Here is a 21,034-nt window from a genome sequence, read left to right as displayed (position 1 = left end):
ATGGGCGAGTCTTCAAAGCTCTTGGCAAGAAGTCTATGCGCTTTAGGGAGCTGTGGCAATGGATGGGAAGTCCTAGATGGAAATCAAGCTGGTGAGTGTGTAACTTATGAGATATCTGTATTATGCTCCACCTTACAGAAGCATCTTACAAATGCTTATGTTCTCAAGGGAGTCTCAGATCAAACACACATTATCTCTCGTGACAACCCATTTTGCAGATAAGAGAGCTGAGACTTGGGTTAAGTAACTTGCCAAAGGGCCCTGAGTTAATGAAAGTGGGAATCAGTTCTGGCAACCAGGTCTTCTGCCTCCTGCCTCATCCTTGGCATCAGCTGATGATGCTTATTTATGGTGGGTCTGCAAGCTGTGTGCTTCCCAGGTGGCACTAGTGGTAAAGAATCTGCCTGCCAATATAGGAGACTCCAGAGACGTGGGTTCGATTACTGGGTGGGAAAGATCCCCTGGAGGAGAAAAGGCAACCCACTCCAGTATTGTTGCCTGGAAAATTAATGGGCAGAGGAGCCTGGAGGGCTACAGTCCATGGGGCTGCAGAGTCAGACACGGCTGAGCACACACATACATACACACACATGCAAGCTCTGTGCATGGGTTCTGTGTCTGTTGCATGGGTATGTTCTTGCTTGACTGATAGCTGGCTCTCTTTCCAGAACTCACTGAACCCTGGTTCCCTGATTGTGCCTATGGGAGAGAGGGGAGGGTTAGGAGTCGTGAAGGCAGTGAGAAGCAGAAAGCTTCAGGGGCCTAAGCCCCAGGATAAGAGTGGCAGGGACCCCACTGAGCTCAGCACAGCTTTCCCCATTTCCTCTTCACTTCTTTCCTACTGAGCCACACTTCCAGGGCCAACTCATCAGCCATGAGGACTGCTCTGGTTGAAACCATTTGGTGTTGTCTGGGGGCTCCGAAGACCTCTGGTACCATAATTTTTTATGTCTCAGCACAGAGAAGATAGAGAGAAATGATTCATTAGAATAGGATGCTTGTGAGACTTACAAAAAGGCAGGCAAGGAATGCTTCACTCAGAACTTACTGGGCTACAGTTTTATAATCAAAAGAAAAATGAGCAAGGGGAGAAGAACTTCTTTGTCTTTGACATCGTGCTTCTATCATCAACTCCTTCTCCAGGTTGAGCAGGGGAGTTTTCTTATCCCTATATAGTCAAGCTAGGTCCACAAATTATGGACCAAATTTTTTTTTGTTTATGTGTGCAGAGAGCATGTCCTAGGAATCATTAACCATTGTTTTCTTGTTTTGGCGCCTGTCTTGTGTTTCTGTTGCATGGTTTCACTACTAAACAAGCCTGTGTGGTTTTGTGGTTAAGCAAACCTGCTTTCTTGAGTACCCATTAACTTACAGGGGTCTCCCATATTTTTTTACTTACAATTGCCTAGTGGGATTATCTGTTTAATCACCTACTTTGTCCCTGTACTCTGTCCCTATCATTGTGGCCTGAGATTTGAAGTAGGCAATTGGCCTGAGATTTGAAGCAGGCAATTGTCTGGAAGGCCTTAAGGGCTGGTAGCAGGATTACCCAAGAAGGAATACATTGTCTCACCCTCTTCCCTCCTGATCCTGAGCTTGGGGACTGAAGGAAAGGGCAGCATCAGTCCTGCCGGTTGCCCAGAGTAGTGCCACAGGAAGAGCTAAGTGTCCTGGGCTAGAATAGGACCCAATCTATGACTGACTGGGTGCTTGGCTGGAGATGGACTAACTGAGTTTCTTATGGGGGTGGGCGTGGGGGTTGGGAAGCGGGAAGTCTGAGCCCTAGCTCCTGGCATTCTAATTAGCTTTAAGGGCCACTCTGGGTGCCACCTTCTCCCTGGCATAATGCCTATAGATGGCTCCCGTAAGTCATAAGGCACAAAATCCCACCACTACATAGTCTTAAGATTCATTTTTACTTTCTCTCTCTCTTAATATTTAATTATCTGGCTGTACCAAGTCTTAGTTGCAGCATGTGGGATCTAGTTCCCTGACCAGGGATTGAACCCAGGGGCCCTGCATTGGGAGTGCAGAATCTTAGCCACTGGACAATCAGGGAAGTCCCTTCTTTCTCTTTTAAGATGAAATTTAAAATACTTTCAAAAGAGTAACACTTATAAGTTCACACATTTGTACATTCCCTCAGGAGCTAAAGGAAATGAATAGCCATTCCAGAACCAGCAAAGGCACAGAGAACATTCGTAGAGTGGCTCACCTAATTGCGAAGAAAGCACTTTTGCTTCTTGCAGCAACTCCCTGAGGCTGAGAGGAGGAGTGTGATCATTTCCTCCATTTACAGAGAAGGAAACCAAGGCATGGAGAAGTGCTTTGAGCAAGCCCTCAAGTTGCAATGCTCTTGTCACCGAGAGCCTTCTCAATTTCTACTCCCGGTCCCAGTAACCTGCAGAGGTGCGGGGCGGCTTTCAAACATATTTTGAAATGGACCCACTCTCCCTGAATGCCAACTTTCCTGGACCCAGAGATCGTTTCCTGCAACACGGTGCCGCCTTCTTTGTCAGGGTCTGTGCAAGGTGCAGGAGGACAGAGATGACCAAGTTTCTTCTCCATGCTGTGGCTCTGTGGCACCTGCCGCCCCATCCTGAGGTCAGAAGACAGAGCATGTGCCCGCAGCATGACTCACAGTGCTTCTGTCTGCAAGAGGCCAAATTATATGTCATTAATAGAGCTTACATGGTTGCCATACCCGCTGAGGGGGCGGGGGAGGGAAATGGTTTGTTCTGTACTGGGTCCAGTAACACAGCCAGAGGCCTGTCTGCCTCACGTGGCTAGGGAAGTGGAGTGAAGCTAGAGGAGCCCCCCAGGCCCTAAAACCACATTCGCAGGGTCACTCTGCCTCCTTTCCCCTCACCCCTTACCCCTCCCACTCCCTGTTCAGAACTCTGTTGAAATCAAATGTGTTGTTTTCCTGCTGTCTGGAATGCCCTTTCATTCCTTGGTTTTTCAAGAAAAAATTTAATTGATGTATTATTGATTTATAATGTCTCAGGTGTATAGCAATGTGATTCAGTTTTATATATATATATTGAATTATATATATATTATTTTTCAGATTCTTTTCCATTATAGGTTATTACAAGACATTGAATATAATTCCCTGTGCTATTTGCTGTTTATCTATTTTATTTTTATTTTTATTATAAAAAAGTATTTATTTATTTGGCTGTGCTGGGTCTTAGTTGTGGCAAGTGGGATCTGCATCTTCGTTGAAGCATGTGGCACCTTTTTAGTTGTGGCATGTTGGATCTAGTTCCCTGACCAGGGATTGAACCCGGGCCCCCTACAGTGGGAGCGTGGAGTCTTAGCCACTGGACCTCCAGGGAAGTCCCTGCGACAAGTCCCTGTTTTATATGTAGTAATGTGTATCTGTTAACTCCAAAGTCCAAATGTATCCCTCCCTTCCCTTTCCCCTTTGGTAACTGTAAGTTTGCTTTTTATGTCTGGTAGTTTACTTCTGTTTTGTAAATAAGTTCATTTTTTAAATTTATTTTTAATTGGAGGGTAATTGCCTTACAATATTGTGTTGGTTTCTGCCATACATCAGCATGAATCAGCCATAGATATATATATGTCCCTTCCCTCTTGAATCTCCCTCCTTGTATTTATTTTTTTTTAGATTCTGCATATAAGTGATATCCTATGATATTTGTCTTTCTCTGTCTGACTTTCTCTGTCTGACTTCACCTAGTATGATCATCTCTAGTTCCATCCATGTTGCTGCAAACATCATTATTTCATTGTTTTTTTGGTCTGAGTATCATCTTATTTTTTAAGATCCAGTTCAAATGTCACTTCCGGGTCACAGTCAGTTAGTAACTTCCTCTCCCAGACTTTCCTAAGGCTTCTATCTGCCTCTGAAGTACGGTCCTTTGGGTCCCCTAGAGGGGAGCTGCTCTGGTCTGGTCCTTGTTCTTCTTGTTCTTGTTGTTCAGTCTTAGTCCAATACCACATGTTTGGTGAAAGAACAGATGTTTACATGTATAACTAAACAAAGAAAAAAAAAAAAGTAAACAAGGATGGAGGGTAGAGATTGAGTCAGGAGATAGATGGGCTCCATGCTAGACATTTACATCTGGCCTCCTGTTTGCATTTCTTGGGGCTGGAAGAAGTGGGCTTCAGCCTGGATAGTTAACAACTGTTTGCAATTCCTGATATAAGAGATAGGTAGGCTCCAGTTGAGGAATTTCTAATCAGCCTCCCCCCAGTCTTTGTCAAGGTAATAGTCATGGCAAGGACAAAGATGTGCAAAACTCTGCTCGAGTAAAGGATTAAGGGATCCCCACTCCCCCCTTTTTGGGACAAAGGAGACACTACACACGCGCAGAAAGGCTCCTTGAGGGTCAACAGTCAGGGGATAATTCCAGGCAATAATGAATGAGTCTTGTGCCTCCCAGAAGCCTTCACTTTGAGATAAATCTTGACTGAGGGATGCCTGTGCAACCAGAGGAGGGTCCCAGGGTAGGTCAGGTGTAGAAAAAGAAACCAGATAATTGGCTGAAGGAAGACAAAGACCCAGAAGAACTGACCTATATAAATGACTTCACTGCTATTTTACTGCACTCCTCCTCTCTAAGAGGTATGCCCCTTCTTTCCAGGTGTACATCTCTGCCTTGCTTCTGCCTTAACTAAACAAACCATTTCTCTATATGCTCTCCCACCTGTTGTGCTATGTCTCTAATGGTACTTTGTACTGACATTTACAATGTCTGCCTCTGTATTTTTCACTGGGGGCAAAGATCCAGGGGAAAATGTTTTCTAGCCTCTAGCCCTTGCTGGTCTGGTGGCTAGGATTCCTGTTTATCATCCAGGCTACCCAGGTTCAGTTCCTGGAGAGGGAATTAAGATCTTGCCTCAAGCCACTGCTCATTGCTGCCTCGCTGAAATCAAGATCATAAAGCCCTCTTCCCAGCCCTGTCCGGCTGCCTCTCTACGGGTTCCCTACTGCACACCTCTGTTCAGTGCACACCTGTGTTTGCTTGCGGAGGCATGCCCTGGCTGTGGGTGGTGGGTGACGCCTCGCTCAGCTTCATGGGTCCTGAGCATGCCAGGTGTGGAAGCACAGGGACGAGAGTGGGGGTTTTGAGGACTAGGAAGCCCCAGGGCTAGGCTATGTCTGGGTACCAGACAAGAAGGGCAGTTAGAGGTGGGAGCACTCCCTCGCCCCATTCTTCTGTCTTCCTTGAGGCAAGTGACCAGAAGCCACACACAGAGGTTCTGGGCAGAGGTGAAGAGAGCCAGGTACAGAGGGAAGACCCAAGATCCCAAGATCTCTGCCAAGAGGTACGCTGAAGCGGTGAAGAGGCACAGAGGGAAGAATGTTCTGGGGATGAGGGAGAGAGGGCGCCTCGGGAAGGTCCAGGGGTCCGAGGTAGGAAGACCCAGGCCCCGGATTCTTGTTCTGGCTCTTCCAAGTTGGGTCAACCGGCGGTGCAAGTCATTTCACCTTTCTGAGCGGCAGTGCCTTCATCTGTACAATGGGCGTCGCAACAAGCCCTGCCTGAGAGACAGTGACTAATGGGATGAGATTGTCGCTCGGTGACCTGCAGAAGACAGTTCCAGCGGCAGGGCCCGCCCGGATGGAGGGGTGTAGCACGGGAGGCGCGGGGAGATGGCCGGACGAATGCGGAAGAAGTCCCCGCCCCGGGCCTGCTCTCCGGGACCCCAGCCTCTCTCGCTATCTGCCTCCTCCCAGGACCGGGAGGCCCGGAGCGCCGAGGCGCGTTCTCGCGCGTGCCCGCTGCCGGGCGCGTAGCCAGAAAGGGCAGGGCTCCGCGCAGGCGGGCGGGGCGGGCAGGAAGCGCGGCGCCGCGCCGGGGCCTCTGCGAGTAAGCGAGAGACTCTGGCGACGACCGCTCCCGGCCTGGACCGCGGCGGGTAAAGGTCTAAGCAGCGGGGGCGGGGTGGGGCTGGGCTGGAGCCGCAAGGAGCCGGCTGCCGGGGTTGCGTAGGACGCAGCGGTGCGCTGAATGGTGGCCGTTGTGGCGGGCTCTCCCCTTGGGTCTGAAACCAACTTAAACAGGGAAAGCTGGGGTCCCCGATTAAGAGGAGGAGCTCTGGATTTGTGCGAGCACAGACCTGGTACCTTTCCTGCGGTGCCCTCTTTTCTCACTGCTCTGGAGACCAGGGGTGATCCTCCGAAAGTTACCCTCCCCACCGCCGCCCCCACCGCGAGTCCCATCTTGAATCAGAGGCCCTGCGTCTGATTTTTTCCCACTGAGCTAGTTTCCCCAAGCTTTTCTAGCTTGCCAGGGCCGCCTCTTAACCGTTCTGCAACCGGGACTCCAGGTCTGAGCCCCAGCCTGCACCTCCACAGGTTGGCCCTGCTGGCAAGAGGGCCCAGTGCACCCACTTCTCCCTAAGTGTGTCCTGCCCTTAAGGAGCCACATCCCAGTGGAGACCGGCTGCCAAGTAGCTGTGTGCTTCATTTAAGGGAGCTCAGGGATGGGGAAAGACTGCCCAGGAGAGAGGGACTTTAAGCAGTTTTTAAAAGCGTGGGTAGGATTCTGGCAGGAGAGAAAGGTCATTCCAAGCTGATGGAAGAGTATGAACAAAGTAAAGTGCAAGCAAGATTCGGAAAGCCTGGTGGATAAGGCACCGGTCAGGGGCATTATCAGAAAAATAGCAGTTGTGGGTCAGGTATTTGGACTCCATACAACCTAGGATTTTAGGGAGGCGATTAGTGGCTGGGATGAGGGATGGGAATGGAATGGCACTGAAGGCAGAGAGAAGGTAAAGAGAAGAGGGGTCCCCGGAAGTCTGGGGAGGGTCTGAGTTACCACAGGGGTGGGGAGGGTCTGAGTTACCACAGGGGTGGGAGGGATGTTGCAACAGGAACAGGCTGGCAAAGAATGGGGAGGAGGAACTGGCCAGCGGGCTGATTCCAGTGGATAAAAGAGGAGGGAAGAATTTGAAGACAAAGGGGTCAGATTTCAAGAAGAAATCATGTGATTGGGAAGATGTGCGGTAAAGTAACTGAACAGGGAGGAGGGCTGCTGAGTTCAGTTCTGCAAGCATGCATCTTGAAGCACAGGCAGGATGTCCATATGGAGACACAAAGTAGCAAGTCCTTTGTTCATTTATCTATTATTTATGCCAGCCTGAAAAGCAGGTTAGATAAAAGTCACAGAGAAGATAAAATGGTCAAACTATTAAAACTCAGCTAAAAGGACCTGAGAGCTACAGAAAAACTTGAGAGGAGAGTGGATGATTCTTTACTGGGAATTGTTGGCTCGGAAAAGCTTCTGAACATGAACACAGAACTCCTATGAGTTTGCTGGAAGCCAAGCAAAAGAAGAAAAGGGCAACAAGGGGGACTTCCCTGGTAGTCCAGTGGTTAAGACTCTGCGCTTGCATTGCAGGGGGTACAGGTTTCATCCCTAGTCAAGGAACTAAGATCCCACATGCTTTGCTGTACAGCCAAAATAAATAATTTTTTTTTTTTAAAGGACAGCTAAATAGTTCATTAGGCTGGAACTCAGGAGAAAGGCGATCATGAAGCCATAGGGTAGAGGCAGTGGATGGTAGGAGATAAAATGGGATCACTCAGGTGGGGGATGTGGAGGAGGGAGGTCTGAAGGCCAGGCCGGGGCTTTGGTGACACTGACACTTAAGTAAAAGCTAATGTTCTCTTGAGGAGGAAGGCCACCCTTTGGCCTGCTCGGGGAGGTGGGGTGGGAAAGTTGGGGTGTGTGGGGTCCATTCATACCATTTTTCCTACAGGGGAACAGACTAGAAGGCAGTGTGCTCAGTCCCGCAGGCTCTGATCTTTTCTCCTGCCATGAGGTGGGGCTGCCATTTGCCCAGGGCCTCTTGGAGCCCTGGTCTGAGAAGAGTACTCCAGCCAGCAGGTGAGCAGGAAGCAGGGGTTTCTGTTTCCAACTCTCCCTTCATCTTCAGAGTCCAGACGGCACCCCCAGTAGAGCAGGGATCCACACACCAGGTGTGCTAGTCCCAGCTCTGTGATTCTTTAGCTGTTGACCTTGAACAAGTCACTGCACCTCCCCAGCTTCCTTTCTCCCATCCTAAACTAAGGGAGTCGAACTAAAAGATCTTTGAGGGTCCCTGTAGCTACATAAGCCCAGGAACACTGGTCTGATTTAATTTTGCATTCAACAGATATTTATTGAGTGCCTGCTGTGTGCTAGACAGACCCTGTGCTTAGTTCTAAGTAGATAATTATGAACAAAACAGATGTAATCCCCGATCTCATGGAAGAATGGGTGTGTGAATGAATGTTAATGAAATAATTACATAATGAAATATAATAACTGCTGCAAAGGGGCAGTTCGTGATGCTATGAGAGCAAATGATGAGGGGGGTTGACGTAGATATGGGGGTTTGTGTATTGTTGAGCTAATGTGGGTGAGTTCTTGATGCTATTTCTTCCTTCTTCTTTCTCTCTGTAGATGAACGTATCCCCTTCCTGATTCACTGGAGTTGGCCCCTTAAAGGGGAGCGCCCTCTTGGGTCCCCAAGGTGAGGCCTTGGTGTCATACTTTTAGGACACATTGGGACACAGCAGAGTAGCCTGGGAAGGGTCAGGACTTGCAGAGAGCTTGATGCCCTGGGGAGAGGTTGGTCTCCCGGTGGGTAGAGAGCGTAGAGAGTCAGCTACTAGACCTAAAGAGGAAGTTGGCTTATATCATCCATGGTGCAAGTCACAGTGGTCAGCCAGAGGAAGAACTGGTGGAAGGTGGGCGGAATCTGGTAGGGGCCAGCCTAAGTTCCTGGCAGGCAGGGAGCAGCGGGGAGCTGGAGGGCTAGGGGCGAGACCTCAGGCCCTGGGAAGGGTGTGAGAGAATCAGACGAGGCTCTGGACTTGGATGTCCAGGGTCAGGGCTGGATCTCAGGAAGCCAGAAGTCTATCAGCTGAGGCAGGACTGGACTCTGAGCCTCTGTGGAGCCTGAGCCCAACAGCCAAGCCCCAGCTCACCCCCTCTCTTTGCTCACAGGGCCTTTATACGCCACAATGGAAGCTCAGTGGGCAATGGTCCTTCATCCGGGAGGCATGGACAGTTGTTCCGGGGCATTGCTGCATCTGGTAAAGGGACTGGCTTCTCAGTCAGCCTGAGGAGAGGGGATGCTGGGATCCCAGGGGGTGTGATGGGGTCGGGGATGGTGGGGAGAGAAGCAAGCAGGAAGGTGGTATAGAGCACCCATTACCATCGGCCATCTGTGGACCCACTCTCCCTGGCCTCATTATCTGTCTATCTGTGTACCCCTTCTTGCGACACTCGTGCAGTGCACACTTACGATGTACAAAGCACTGGGAGGGACATATCATCCCTCCCTTCAACACACTGCCTCTAGCTGTCAGGGAAGATCATGCACAGATAATCATGCAACCAGTCAGCCCAGACTCACCATCACTCATCCCATGGCTCCCTACTTCCTGTCACAGGGGTCTGAACTTCCTGGACATTCTGAGGGAGTCCTGTGTGTCCAGCACCATTTTGGACCCCAGCATCTCCCAATGTCGTGTCTTGACTCGGCAGCTTGACCTTAGCTCTAAGGTCTCCCTAAGCTCTCGCGTTTCCCCGCCCCTCTCCCTGACCTCCCTCTCTCCTCTTGCCTTCCCATTCAGAAGCTCTCCAGCGGCACCGCCACAACCTGGCCGAGTGGTTCAGTCGGCTGCCCAGGGAAGAGCGCCAGTTTGGCCCGACCTTTGCACTAGACACAGTCCATGTCGACCCTGTGATCCGTGAGAGCACCCCTGATGAGCTGCTGCGCCCACTGGCTGAACTGGCCCTGGAGCATCAGCCACCCTCTGCTGGGCTCCCCCCGCTAGCCCTGTCTCAGCTCTTTGACCCAGATGCCTGTGGGCGCCGGGTGCAGACGGTGGTGCTTTATGGGACTGTGGGCACAGGCAAGAGCACGCTGGTGCGCAAGATGGTCTTGGACTGGTGCTATGGGCGGCTGCCAGCCTTCGAGCTGCTCATTCCCTTCTCCTGTGAGGACCTGTCATCCCTGGGCCCTGCTCCCGCCTCCTTGTGCCAACTTGTAGCCCAGCGCTACACTCCCCTGAAGGAGATTCTGCCTCTGATGGCCGCTGCCGGTTCCCGCCTGCTCTTTGTGCTCCACGGCTTGGAGCATCTCAACCTCAATTTCTCCTTGGCCAGCACAGGGCTTTGCAGTGACCCCGAGAAGCCAGAGGCGCCAGCTGCCATCATCATCAACCTGCTGCGCAAATACATGTTGCCTGAGGTGAGTGTGCCCTGCCCCGATTTGCTGTCCCTAACTTGCCCCCTAAGGATTTTTGCGTTCTGGGTCCCCATATTTAATACATAGGAGCGTAGGCTCTGGGTTAGTTCAAATCCTGCCCCTCTGCTTCCAAGCTGTGGGACTGAGCTGGTCAGTAGCTTCTCCAGGCTTCCACTTCCTTCTGTCCTTGAGTTGCTTTGATCAAATGAGATGCTGCATAGGAAGTGCTTAGCACGGTGCCCTGGATCTTAGTGGGTCCACATAAGTCTGAGTTATTATTACTGAGGTCATCATCATCTTCACCCTTGGACTCTTCCCTGGCAAGTGAGGCAATGAGGACACCAGGGTCTTTCTTAACCCTCCACCATGCCCTTCCCAGGCCAGCATTCTGGTGACCACCCGGCCCTCTGCCATCGGCCGCATCCCCAGCAAGTACGTAGGCCGCTATGGAGAGATCTGTGGCTTCTCCGATACAAACCTCCAGAAGCTCTACTTCCAGCTCCGCCTCAACCAGCCAGACTGCGGGCCCGGAGCTGGGGGGGTATCGGTCACGCCGGCTCAGCGCGACCACCTGGTGCAGATGCTGACCCGGAATCTGGAGGGGCACCATCAGATCGCTGCTGCCTGCTTCCTGCCCTCCTACTGCTGGCTCGTCTGTGCCACCCTGCACTTCCTGCATGCCCCCACGCCGGCCGGCCAGACCCTCACGAGCATCTATACCAGCTTCCTGCGTCTTAACTTCAGTGGGGAGATGCTGGACAGCACTGACCCCTCCAAGTTGTCCCTGATGGCCTATGCGGCCCGAACCATGGGCAAGCTGGCCTACGAGGGTGTGTCCTCCCGCAAGACATACTTCTCTGAAGAGGATGTGCGTGGCTGCCTGGAAGCCGGCGTCCAGACAGAAGAGGAGTTTCAGCTGCTGCATGTTTTCCGCCGAGACGCCCTGCGGTTTTTTCTGGCCCCATGCGTGGAGCCAGGAAACACGGGTACCTTCGTGTTCACTGTGCCTGCCATGCAGGAATACCTGGCTGCCCTCTACATCGTGCTGGGTTTGAGGAAGACAACTCTGCAGAGGGTGGGCAAGGAAGTGGCCGAGCTCGTGGGCCGTGTCGGGGAGGATGTCAGCCTGGTCCTGGGCATCGTGGCCAAGCTGCTGCCCTTGCGGGCCCTGCCACTGCTCTTCAACCTGCTCAAGGTAACAGCCCCAGGACCCCTGGCTCCAGTCCCTATCCTCCCTGTTCACCCCCTGCTCCTCTCCCAGAAGGAACCTGTTTTCCCTGCATAACTGTGAATCTCCTTCTTGGCTCTGTTTCAGATCTGGGCAGTCTGGCTTTTAATGGGATTGGGGTATAAGGAAGAGGGAAAGAGAAGCCATAGGCTGGGGAATGCTTGGAGGGGGATCTGAGGGTGCAAGGACTTTATTAATAACAATCCCATAACTCTGATGATAGGTTTTGGGGGGTGGTTTAATATCTTTCCTAGTCTTCGGCAGGGGTCACTACAGTCCAGGGTTAGGGTTAGGTTTAGGGTTGTGCTTTGCAGGTCCAGAAACCCAATTGTATCTATTCCTCAGAGGCGATTAGACTCTGGGAGTGATGTCTCATCCTAACTTAATCACCAGAGACAGGTTTATAAAGCAGATGCCATTTTATTCATTTATACCAGGAGGAAAAATGGCATTGGTAATTGATTTAGGACAGTCCGTCCAGGGTGCAGGTCCGCTCCAGAAACCAAATTACAGGCCCGAGGACTGTGCTGTGAGCAGTGCAGATGCACTAAGTTTTTGATGGGAAGAAATATCCACTCTCAGCTGATGTCTGCCGGATGCCTTGTAAATGAAACACTATTATAATCCTTTTTATAGATGAGGAAACTGGGGCTCGCAGAGGCTAAGTAACTTGACCAAGGTCATTCAGTAAGTAGAATAACTTGGATCTGAGTGCAGGTTTTATAGTTCCGAATCCTGTGCTTTTTCTGCTAAACTTTACAGATGTACTTTGGATATTTCTGTGAAGCTGTGGTGCTTTGCTGGTAACCCCAGTCCTCTGTAGAAATGTTTCAGTTACCTATCTTGAGGAAGCAGGGCCTTGGTAAGTGGACAAAATTTTAACAAGTTTTCCTTTTTATAGGCAGCAAAACGTCAGGGTTAAGAATAGGGATTTTATAACACAGCTGCTGCTGCTGCTGCTAAATCGCTTCAGTCATGTCCGACTCTGTGTGACCCCATAGACGGCAGCCCACCAGGCTTCCCCGTCCCTGGGATTCTCCAGGCAAGAACACTGGAGTGGGTTGCCATTTCCTTCTCCAATAACACAGCTACCTGGGTTCAAATCCAGGCTCTGCCACTTAACTAGCTGTGTGACTTTGTACAAGTTACTTAATCTCCCTGTGTCTCAAGGTCCTTATCTGTTAAATGGGAATAATGTGTGTGTTCATTCACTCAGTCATGTCCAACTCTTTACAACCCCATGGACTGTAGCCTGCTCAGGCTCCCCTGTCCATAGAATTTTTCAGTCAAGAATAATGGAGTGGGTTGCCATTTCCTACTCGAAACTGGAAACATAAAGTATCTGTATCATTGGCCCAATATGAGGATTAAATGTCCTCATCTGCAGATCCTGGCACATAGTAAGTGCTATTTAATTGTCTGTTAGGGACTTCCCTGGTGGTCCAGCGGCTAAGATTCCACCCTCCCAATTCAGGGGGTCCAGGTTTGATCCTTAGTCAGGGAACTAGATCCTACATGATGCAACTAAGGTTTTACATGCGGAGAGTAAGACCCAGTGCAGCATAATAAAAATAAATAAAAAGCTTAAATTTTTTTTTTGCTGTTAAACATAAACAGGCTCAGGCAGCCCATCCCTTCTTACAGCATCAACCCAGGCAGGAAAGTAATGGCCATTGCTGGGGCTGCTCCACCCCTTTGAGGATGTACTTGCTTCATCTGGATTGCAGTGAGGTTGTGGTCTCCTGACGGGATTCAGAAAGCTGCTCAATTACTTGAGGGGGCACCACACCCCCAGCCCCTCTTGGAGGGAGGGTTGCCTAGCAGAGGTTGGGTCCCATCTGTGTCTATATGAGCCTACTGATTCAGCTTCCCAGGGTGACTGTTTTCGTATCTTGTCTCCAGATGATTGTTGGGGGAGGGACACTCTACCCTCCATGGTGAGAACCTTGCCTGTAACAAGTGGAAAAAAAAAGGCAGGCATTAGAGGTTATTGTTCAGTTGCTCAGAGAGTCGTGTCTGACTCTCTGTGGCCCCATGGACTGCAGCACGTCAGTAGAAGAGGTGCCACAAAACAACCTCGTGGCTTTGGCTGGAGGTCCTTTCTTCTCAGAACCATTGCAAACATGGGAGCTGATGTCACCAACCTCCCAAACATTCGTTTTTTTCTGACAGATATTTGAGTGCCTGCTGTGTGCTAGACAATGTGTTAGATTCGGAGGAAAAAAACTAACAGAACCCCAGGTTTTTGTCTTTTCTGATCATGCAGTCTCAACACAAACATGTCAGCTAGCCATATGATTAGAAATCTTGTGAAGTGCCTGGAAAGCCAAGTTCCAGGTGCTGTGGACGTGTGTAAGGTGGGGACCTGATTTAAGGGGATAAGGAAAGCCACTCTGTAGGAAGGGCATTTAATTTGATCCCTGCAGGATTAACCAGGAGAAGCACAGGGGGAAAACACTCCAGGAAGAGGATATAGCTTTGAAGGAGAAAAAATGTTAGCAGTATCAAAAAGACAGAAAGGAGAGAGAAAGAGAAGCAGAGAGGACAAGAGCAGAGTGAGTGAGAGGCTGTGATGAAGGCACTGTGGTTGGCAGGGGCCTGTCAATGAAAAATTAATCAATTGTCCATCTGTTGCAAGAGGGAGGACCCTTTCCAGGGCCTCTTGTCTAACTCTTGGAAATGAATTGTCAGTATGTGTCTGAGGAGACACATACTGACAAAGCAAGAGGCTTTATTGGGAAGGGACGTCCAGGCAGAGAGCAGTAGGAAAGCGGGTGGGGAGAAGCGGAACTGCTCTGCGCTGTGACTCACAGTCGCAGGTGTTACAGTGATGAGATTAATTTCTGGGTTGTCTTTGGTCAATCATCTTGTTTAGCCCATATTTAGTCTGACTCAGGGTCCTTCCAAGTGGCTTGTGTGTCTCTTAGCCAAGATGGATTCCAGTGTGCGGATTCTGGGAGGTTAGTAGGCCAATATTATGGGGCTGGCATCTCCTCCCTCCTTGTAGCCCCTCCCAGATTTTCCAGGTTAGTTTTTGGCAGCAGCACCATGTTCCTCTTTGGGGCTTCCTACTGTGAGATAACTCATGCAAGTGGTCATCATTGCTCTGGTCAAGGTAGGCTGCTTCGGTCAATGGTTCCGTAACATATCCAAGAAAGAAATGGAAATTTTAATTCAAGCCAATCTGAGGATTATAACTTGGGAGACAGTTTCTCAGAGAGTTCTAAGAACTATTTCAGAGGTAAAGAGGGAGACCAGTACACATACTGTTTTGCTGAAGGGAGTATGTGTGTGTGTCTACGTGTGTTTAGTTGCCTCAGCTGTGTCGTGACCTCATGGACTGTAGCCCACCAGGCTTCTCTGTCCATGGTATTCTCCAGACAAGAATAGCGTGGGGGGTTGCCATTTCCTCCTCCAGGGGATCTTTCTGACGCAGGGATTGAACCCACATCTCCTGCTTGGCAGATGGGTTCTTTACCACTGAGCCACCAGGGAAGCCCCATCTAGTCATGAGGAACAGACATCTTAGTTAATGGTTTTAGTGCTTTCCTAAGTATGGAAAGATGCAAGAATCCAGGTTCATAAAAATTTCTCCTGAAAATATCTAAGGACCAGTTCTGTCAGTTTCAGTCCAGTTAAGTTGCTCAGTCATGTCTGACTCTTTGTGACCCCATGGACTGCAGTACACCAGGCTTCCCTGTCCGTCACCAACTCCTGGAGCTTGCTCAAACTCATGTCCATCGAGTAGCTGATGCCATCCAACCATCTCATCCTCTGTCGTCCCCTTTTCCTCCTGCCCTCAATCTTTCCCAGCATCAGAGTCTTCCAACTAGTCAGCTCTTCACATCAGGTGGCCAAAGTATTGGAGCTTCAGCTTCAGCATCAGTCCTTCCAATGAATATTCAGGACTGATTTCCTTTAGGATGGACTGGTTGGATCTCCTTGTAGTCCAAGGGACTCTCAAGAGTCTTCTCCAACACCGTAGTTCAAAACCATCAATTCTTCCATGCTCAGCTTTCTTTATAGTCCAACTTTCACATCCATACATGACTACTGGAAAAACCATAGCTTTGACTAGACGGACCTTTGTCAGCAAAGGAGTGTCTCTGCTTTTTAATATGCTGTCTAAGTTGGTCATAGCTTTTCTTCCAAGCAGCAAGCGAACTTTGATTTCATGGCTGCAGTCACCATCTGCAGTGATTTTGGAGCCCAGAAAAATAAAGTCTGACACTGTTTCCACTGTTTCCCCATCTATTTCCCGTGAAGTGATGGGACCGGATGCCATGATCTTCGTTTTCTGAATGTTGAGCTTTACGCCAACTTTTTCACTCTCCACTTGCACTTTCTTCAAGAGGCTTTTGAGTTCCTCTTCACTTTCTGCCATAAGGGTGGTGTCATCTGCATATCTGAGGTTATTGATATTTCTCCTGGCAGTCTTGATTCCAGCTTGTGCTTCTGCCAGCCCAGCGTTTCTCATGATGTACTCTGCATAGAAGTTAAATAAGCAGGGTGACAATATACAGCCTTGACGTACTCCTTTTCCTATTCAGAACCAGTCTGTTGTTCCATGTCCAGTTCTAACTGTTGCTTTCTGACCTGCATACAGGTTTCTCAAGAGACAGGTCAGGTGGTCTGGTATTCCCATCTCTTTCAGAATTTTCCACAGTTTGTTGTGATTCACATAGTCAAAGGCTTTGGCCTAGTCAATAAAGCAGAAATAGATGTTTTTCTGGAACTCTCTTGCTTTTTCCATGATCCATCGGATGTTGGCAATATGATCTCTGGTTCCTCTGCCTGTTCTAAAACCTGCTTGAACATCAGGAAGTTCACGGTTCACGTATTGCTGAAGTCTGGCTTGGAGAATTTTGAGCATTACTTTACTAGCCTGTGAGATGAGTGCAATTGTGCGATAGTTCGAGCAGTCTTTGGCATTGCCTTTCTTTGGGATTGGAATGAAAACTGACCTTTTCCAGTCCTGTGGCCACTGCTGAGTCTTCCAAATTCGCTGGCATATTGAGTGCAGCACTTTCACAGCATCATCTTTCAAGATTTGAAAGAGCTCAACTGGAATTCTATCACCTCCACTAGCTTTGTTCGTAGTGATGCTTTCTAAGGCCCACTTGACTTCACATTCCAGGATGTCTGGCTCTAGGTGAGTGATCATACCATCGTGATTGTCTTGGTTGTGAAGATCTTTTTTGTACTGTTCTTCTGTGTATTCTTGCCACCTCTTCTTAATATCTTCTGCTTCTGTTAGGTCCATACCATTTCTGTCCTTTATCGAGCCCATCTTTGCATGAAATGTTCCCTTGGTATCTCTAATTTTCTTGAAGAGATCTCTAGTCTTTCCCATTCTGTTGTTTTCCTCTATTTCTTTGCACTGGTCGCTGAGGAAGGCTTTCTTATCTCTTCTTGCTATTCTTTGGAACTCCTTGACCCCTTAGAGGATTGAAAAAGGAACCCCTTAGAGGATTGAAAAAGGAATGTTATCTTCAAAGGAGTCACATAACTGATGCCAGAAAAAGAAACTGATCTTTGTGGCAGGTATTTTTGCCATTGGGGAAGTCTAGTTAAATGTAGAATGGAGATGTACAGTGCATACCAGAAGGAAGGGAGGAGGCCCAAATGGGCAGAGAAAAATTTTATGTTTAAATTTTTCTTGTCTTACCTTAAAATATGAATTTTATTTCATCAGGTCAAGTCAGGAAGGGTCTGAAGTAGTAGCAGTGACATCAGTCATCGCTGCTGTGGTGACAGTGATGATGTTGAAGATGGTCATGTATTTATACCACCTAGCCTGGGACCAAGCTAGATGAATAGTATATGCTAATTTCTTCAAGCTAAATGCATAATATATGCTAATTCTTTTCCACCAACCCTGGACTTGGAAACAGAAGGGGTGTTAGGGAAACAGAATTTCCTTATGTCTGGAATACGTGAGACAAGTGCTGAGAGATGACTCTGGAAAGGTCCAGTTGGGGCCAAATTATGCAGTTTTCTATTTCACTTGGGCAGCAGGGAGCCACGGAAGGTGCTGCAGGAGGGGTGAGTAATGTGATCTGACGAATCTCCGGTTTAAAGGAGACTGTGAGGCTTAGGCAGGAAGGCTGAAAGGCAAGCAGGAGGCTGCACCACCCCCCATTCCTCCACACTGCTTCCCTTCCAGGTGGTTCCACGAGTGTTTGGGCGCGTGGTGGGTAAGAGCCGTGAGGCGGTGGCCCAGGCCATGGTGCTGGAGATGTTCCGAGAGGAGGACTACTACAACGACGATGTCCTAGACCAGATGGGTGCTAGTATCCTGGGCGTCGAAGGTCCCCGGCGCCACCCGGATGAGCCTCCAGACGATGAAGTCTTTGAGCTTTTCCCCATGTTCATGGGCGGGCTTCTGTCTGCCCACAACCGGGCAGTGCTGGCTCAGCTTGGCTGCCCCATCAAGACCCTGGATGCCCTGGAGAACGCCCAGGCCATCAAGAAGAAGCTGGGCAAGCTGGGCCGGCAGGTGCTGCCCCCCTCGGAGCTCTTAGACCACCTCTTCTTCCACTATGAGTTCCAGAATCAGCGCTTCTCTGCCGAGGTGCTTGGCTCTCTGCGCCAGCTCAACCTGGCAGGCGTGCGCATGACGCCCCTCAAGTGCACGGTGGTGGCAACTGTCCTGGGCAGCGGAAGGCATGCCCTGGACGAGGTGAACTTGGCCTCCTGCCAGCTGGATCCTGCTGGGTTGCGCACGCTCATGCCTGTCTTCCTGCGTGCCCGGAAGCTGGGGTGAGGCCCTGCCCTCCTGGATGGGCAGAGGAAAAGGTTCTCGGGAGACCAAAGGGAGCGAGAAAGGACCAGAGGGTAGGGTGAGTCTGGTGTGGGTGGAGGTGACAAGAGCCACAGAAGGGGACGCAGCTGTGGACTACAAGAGGTGCATGATGAGGGAGGGTCCTGGTGGGTGGGCAGGCTCCAGGCCGAACTCCTTCCTTGATTTCTTACCTCCCCTCTGGCCACCTTCTGCTCTAGGTTGCAACTCAACAGCCTGGGCCCTGAGGCCTGCAGGGACCTCCGCGACCTGCTGCTACATGACCAGTGCCAAGTGACCACCCTGCGGTGAGTGCCTGTGCAGGGTGCTCCATCCTGCTGGCCAGCTATGGTCAAGGGTAGGCTCTCTGCTTCCCAGCATGCCTGGTATAATAAACAAGGCAGGCGGGTAGACCCTGACCCACCCTCCTTACTCCCCCACCCTCCTCTCCCCCATCCTCCCCTCCCCCATCCTTCCTGTCTAGTACAAGCAGCCAGGCAGGGGGAACGTACCACGGGTCATAGGTATTAAGTAAGCCTCTCACATGGCTAAAATCAGCCTGGGGAGGGGCCAGTGGAATAACACCCAGGCTAGTTGCCTGGTAACAGCACCACTGATTGCCTCCCAGGATTTTCCCTGTTGTCTCACAAGGATGACCCTTATGCTGGGCACTCTATATAGATGCTCCCAAAGTGTTGACTGGTTGACTAGCAACCCAGACGCCTGGGTTCCTGATTTCAGGTTGGAGTAAGGGGAGATGAATGGGGTGGGAAGAAGGAGGGGCAATTGGGAACAGAGGGCAAAGCGGGGATTGGAAGGGAGTGAAAAAAGGAGGAAGAAAGGAGGAGGAAGGGGAGAGGGAAGGGGCGTGTCACAAGGAGAATGGAAGGCAGGAGGAAGGGAGGGATAAGCCAGCTTCCATCTCACTCTTCCTCCCCTGCAGTGAGCTTACCCCAATTTGTCATTTCCTGGCCTGCATTTCTCTGCATCCAGGCTGATCTCTGCCCCAGGCAATGCACCCTTTAGGCCCAAGTCCGGTGCTCAGCACAGGGCATCTGCTAGGAGCTCTCATAACCTTAGACTGCTTGTGGCCCTAGGCTGTCCAACAACCCGCTGATGGCGGCGGGTGTGGCCCTGCTGCTGGAGGGGCTGGCAGGAAATACGTCCCTGAAACACCTGTCTCTACTGCACACCGGCCTTGGGGATGAGGGCCTGGAGCTGCTGGCTGCCCAGCTGGACCGAAACCAGCAGCTCCAGGAGCTGAACGTGGCCTACAATGGCGCTGGTGACACGGCGGCCCTGGCCTTAGCCAAGGCTGCCTGGAAGCACCCTTCCTTGGAGCTGCTGCAGTGAGTTTTCCTGCCACTCCCCCACCCTGTCCCATCACCCCACCCCCCATACGTGATGGGCCCTTCCCTTGCCCTGATTCTCCACCTCTGTTTCTCTTAGGGTCCTAGGGCCCTGGTTCCTATCGACTCTGGTCCCACTGAATTCTAGTGCCATCCCTGCCTCCCAGTGGCCACCGCCCTCCGTCTCTGGCATATTGCAGACACTTTCCCCATCGCATTCCACAGCGAGGGGATGAGTTATGAGACCCCTCGCTTTCTGTCCACCCGCCCTCCACCTTCCTTCTCGGAGCCCCGCTGAATGGCATTTACTCTGCTCTCTCCCGCTAGTCTCTACTTCAACGAGCTGAGCTCAGAGTGCCGCCAGGCCCTGCGGGACTTGGGGAGCGCTGCAGAGGGCGGTGCCCGGGTCGTGGTGTCGCTGACGGAGGGGACAGCAGTGTCCGAGTACTGGTCGGTGATCCTGGGTGAAGTCCAGCGGAACCTCAACAGCTGGGATCGGGGCCGGGTCCGGCGCCACCTGGAGCTGCTGCTGAGGGATCTAGAAGACAACCGGGGAGCCACCCTTAATCCCTGGCGTAAGGCCCAGCTGCTGCGGGTGGAGGGCGAGGTCAGGGCCCTCCTGGAGCAGCTGGGCGGCCCTGGAAGCTGAGACTGTGGCAGCAGTGTGTGTCCCCTGGCCCCAGGTCCTTTCTGTCTGTGACCCTCTAGCTTCCACTACTACTTCTAGAAAGATCCCTTCCGGGGATGGATGATGTGCACACAGGTGTGCCAGTTGCTCTCCTAGGGCATGTCCGACCAGTGTTCCAAGTCTGGAGTTTCCAGGATCGTGGAACATGCCTCACCTCCCTTCAGCTAGAAGGGCTGAAAGATGTGGCATTTGGTGGCCATATTGTCCCTTAGCGTGTGTACGTGCATGCTAAGTCACTTCAGTTGTGTCTGACTCTTTGCGACCCTTTGGGCTGTAGCCCACCAGGCTCCTCTGTCCATGGGATTCTCCAGGCAAGAATACTGGAGTCGGTTGCCATGCCCTCCTCCAGGGGATCTTCCCAACCCAGGGATTGGACCCATGTCTCCTGTGTCTCCTGCATTGCAGGCAGATTCTTTACCGCTGAGCTATTCAGGGAATACACCTGTCCTGTAGCAGCACCTGATTGTGCTGCTTCTCTGATTGTGCCACCAGGGGGCACTCTTCTCATGTCGGACTTGCTAGGGGCATTGCTGTCCAGATGTATTGGAGGGTTTCCATGTCTTGCCTTTATGTTTTCTGGGGACACCCAGGTTGCCAGCAGCCACTTTCCTCTCTCACTGGTGCTGTCTTCTCACCGTCATCTCCCTTTCACCAATGGTACCCAAGCTCGGTGGCCCCTAGGGACATGGGGACTGACTTGCTATTAAAGAGTTGTGTCTTCCAACTACTGTGGCTTCTATTTTGCCTTTTGCTTTCAAGAAAGGGTACTG

General features: G+C 50.8%; 1 protein-coding gene across 2 annotated transcripts; it reads left to right on the top strand.

Moving 5' to 3' along the window:
- The first annotated feature begins 5,785 nt into the window (after window positions 1-5,785).
- NLRX1 (NLR family member X1) lies at window positions 5,786-20,991 on the top strand. Of its 2 annotated transcripts, none has more exons than XM_027563493.1 (10): window positions 5,786-5,892; window positions 7,738-7,865; window positions 8,424-8,493; window positions 8,970-9,058; window positions 9,602-10,221; window positions 10,598-11,413; window positions 17,613-18,208; window positions 18,449-18,535; window positions 19,325-19,576; window positions 19,904-20,991. In XM_027563493.1, the coding sequence occupies exons 2-10, from the start codon at window positions 7,796-7,798 to the stop codon at window positions 20,223-20,225; spliced, it is 2,922 nt and encodes a 973-aa protein (XP_027419294.1). In that variant the 5' UTR covers window positions 5,786-5,892; window positions 7,738-7,795; the 3' UTR covers window positions 20,226-20,991. The 2 variants fall into 2 exon arrangements, with proteins under 2 accessions (XP_027419294.1, XP_027419295.1); XM_027563494.1 differs by having other exon boundaries at window positions 5,808-5,898.
- The last annotated feature ends 43 nt before the right edge of the window (window positions 20,992-21,034 follow it).

This window comes from Bos indicus x Bos taurus, chromosome 15 (genome assembly GCF_003369695.1).
Source record: "Bos indicus x Bos taurus breed Angus x Brahman F1 hybrid chromosome 15, Bos_hybrid_MaternalHap_v2.0, whole genome shotgun sequence".
Lineage (NCBI taxonomy): Eukaryota > Metazoa > Chordata > Mammalia > Artiodactyla > Bovidae > Bos > Bos indicus x Bos taurus.
Note: the sequence above shows the minus strand (reverse complement) of the source record. Positions and strands in the feature narration are given on the sequence as shown.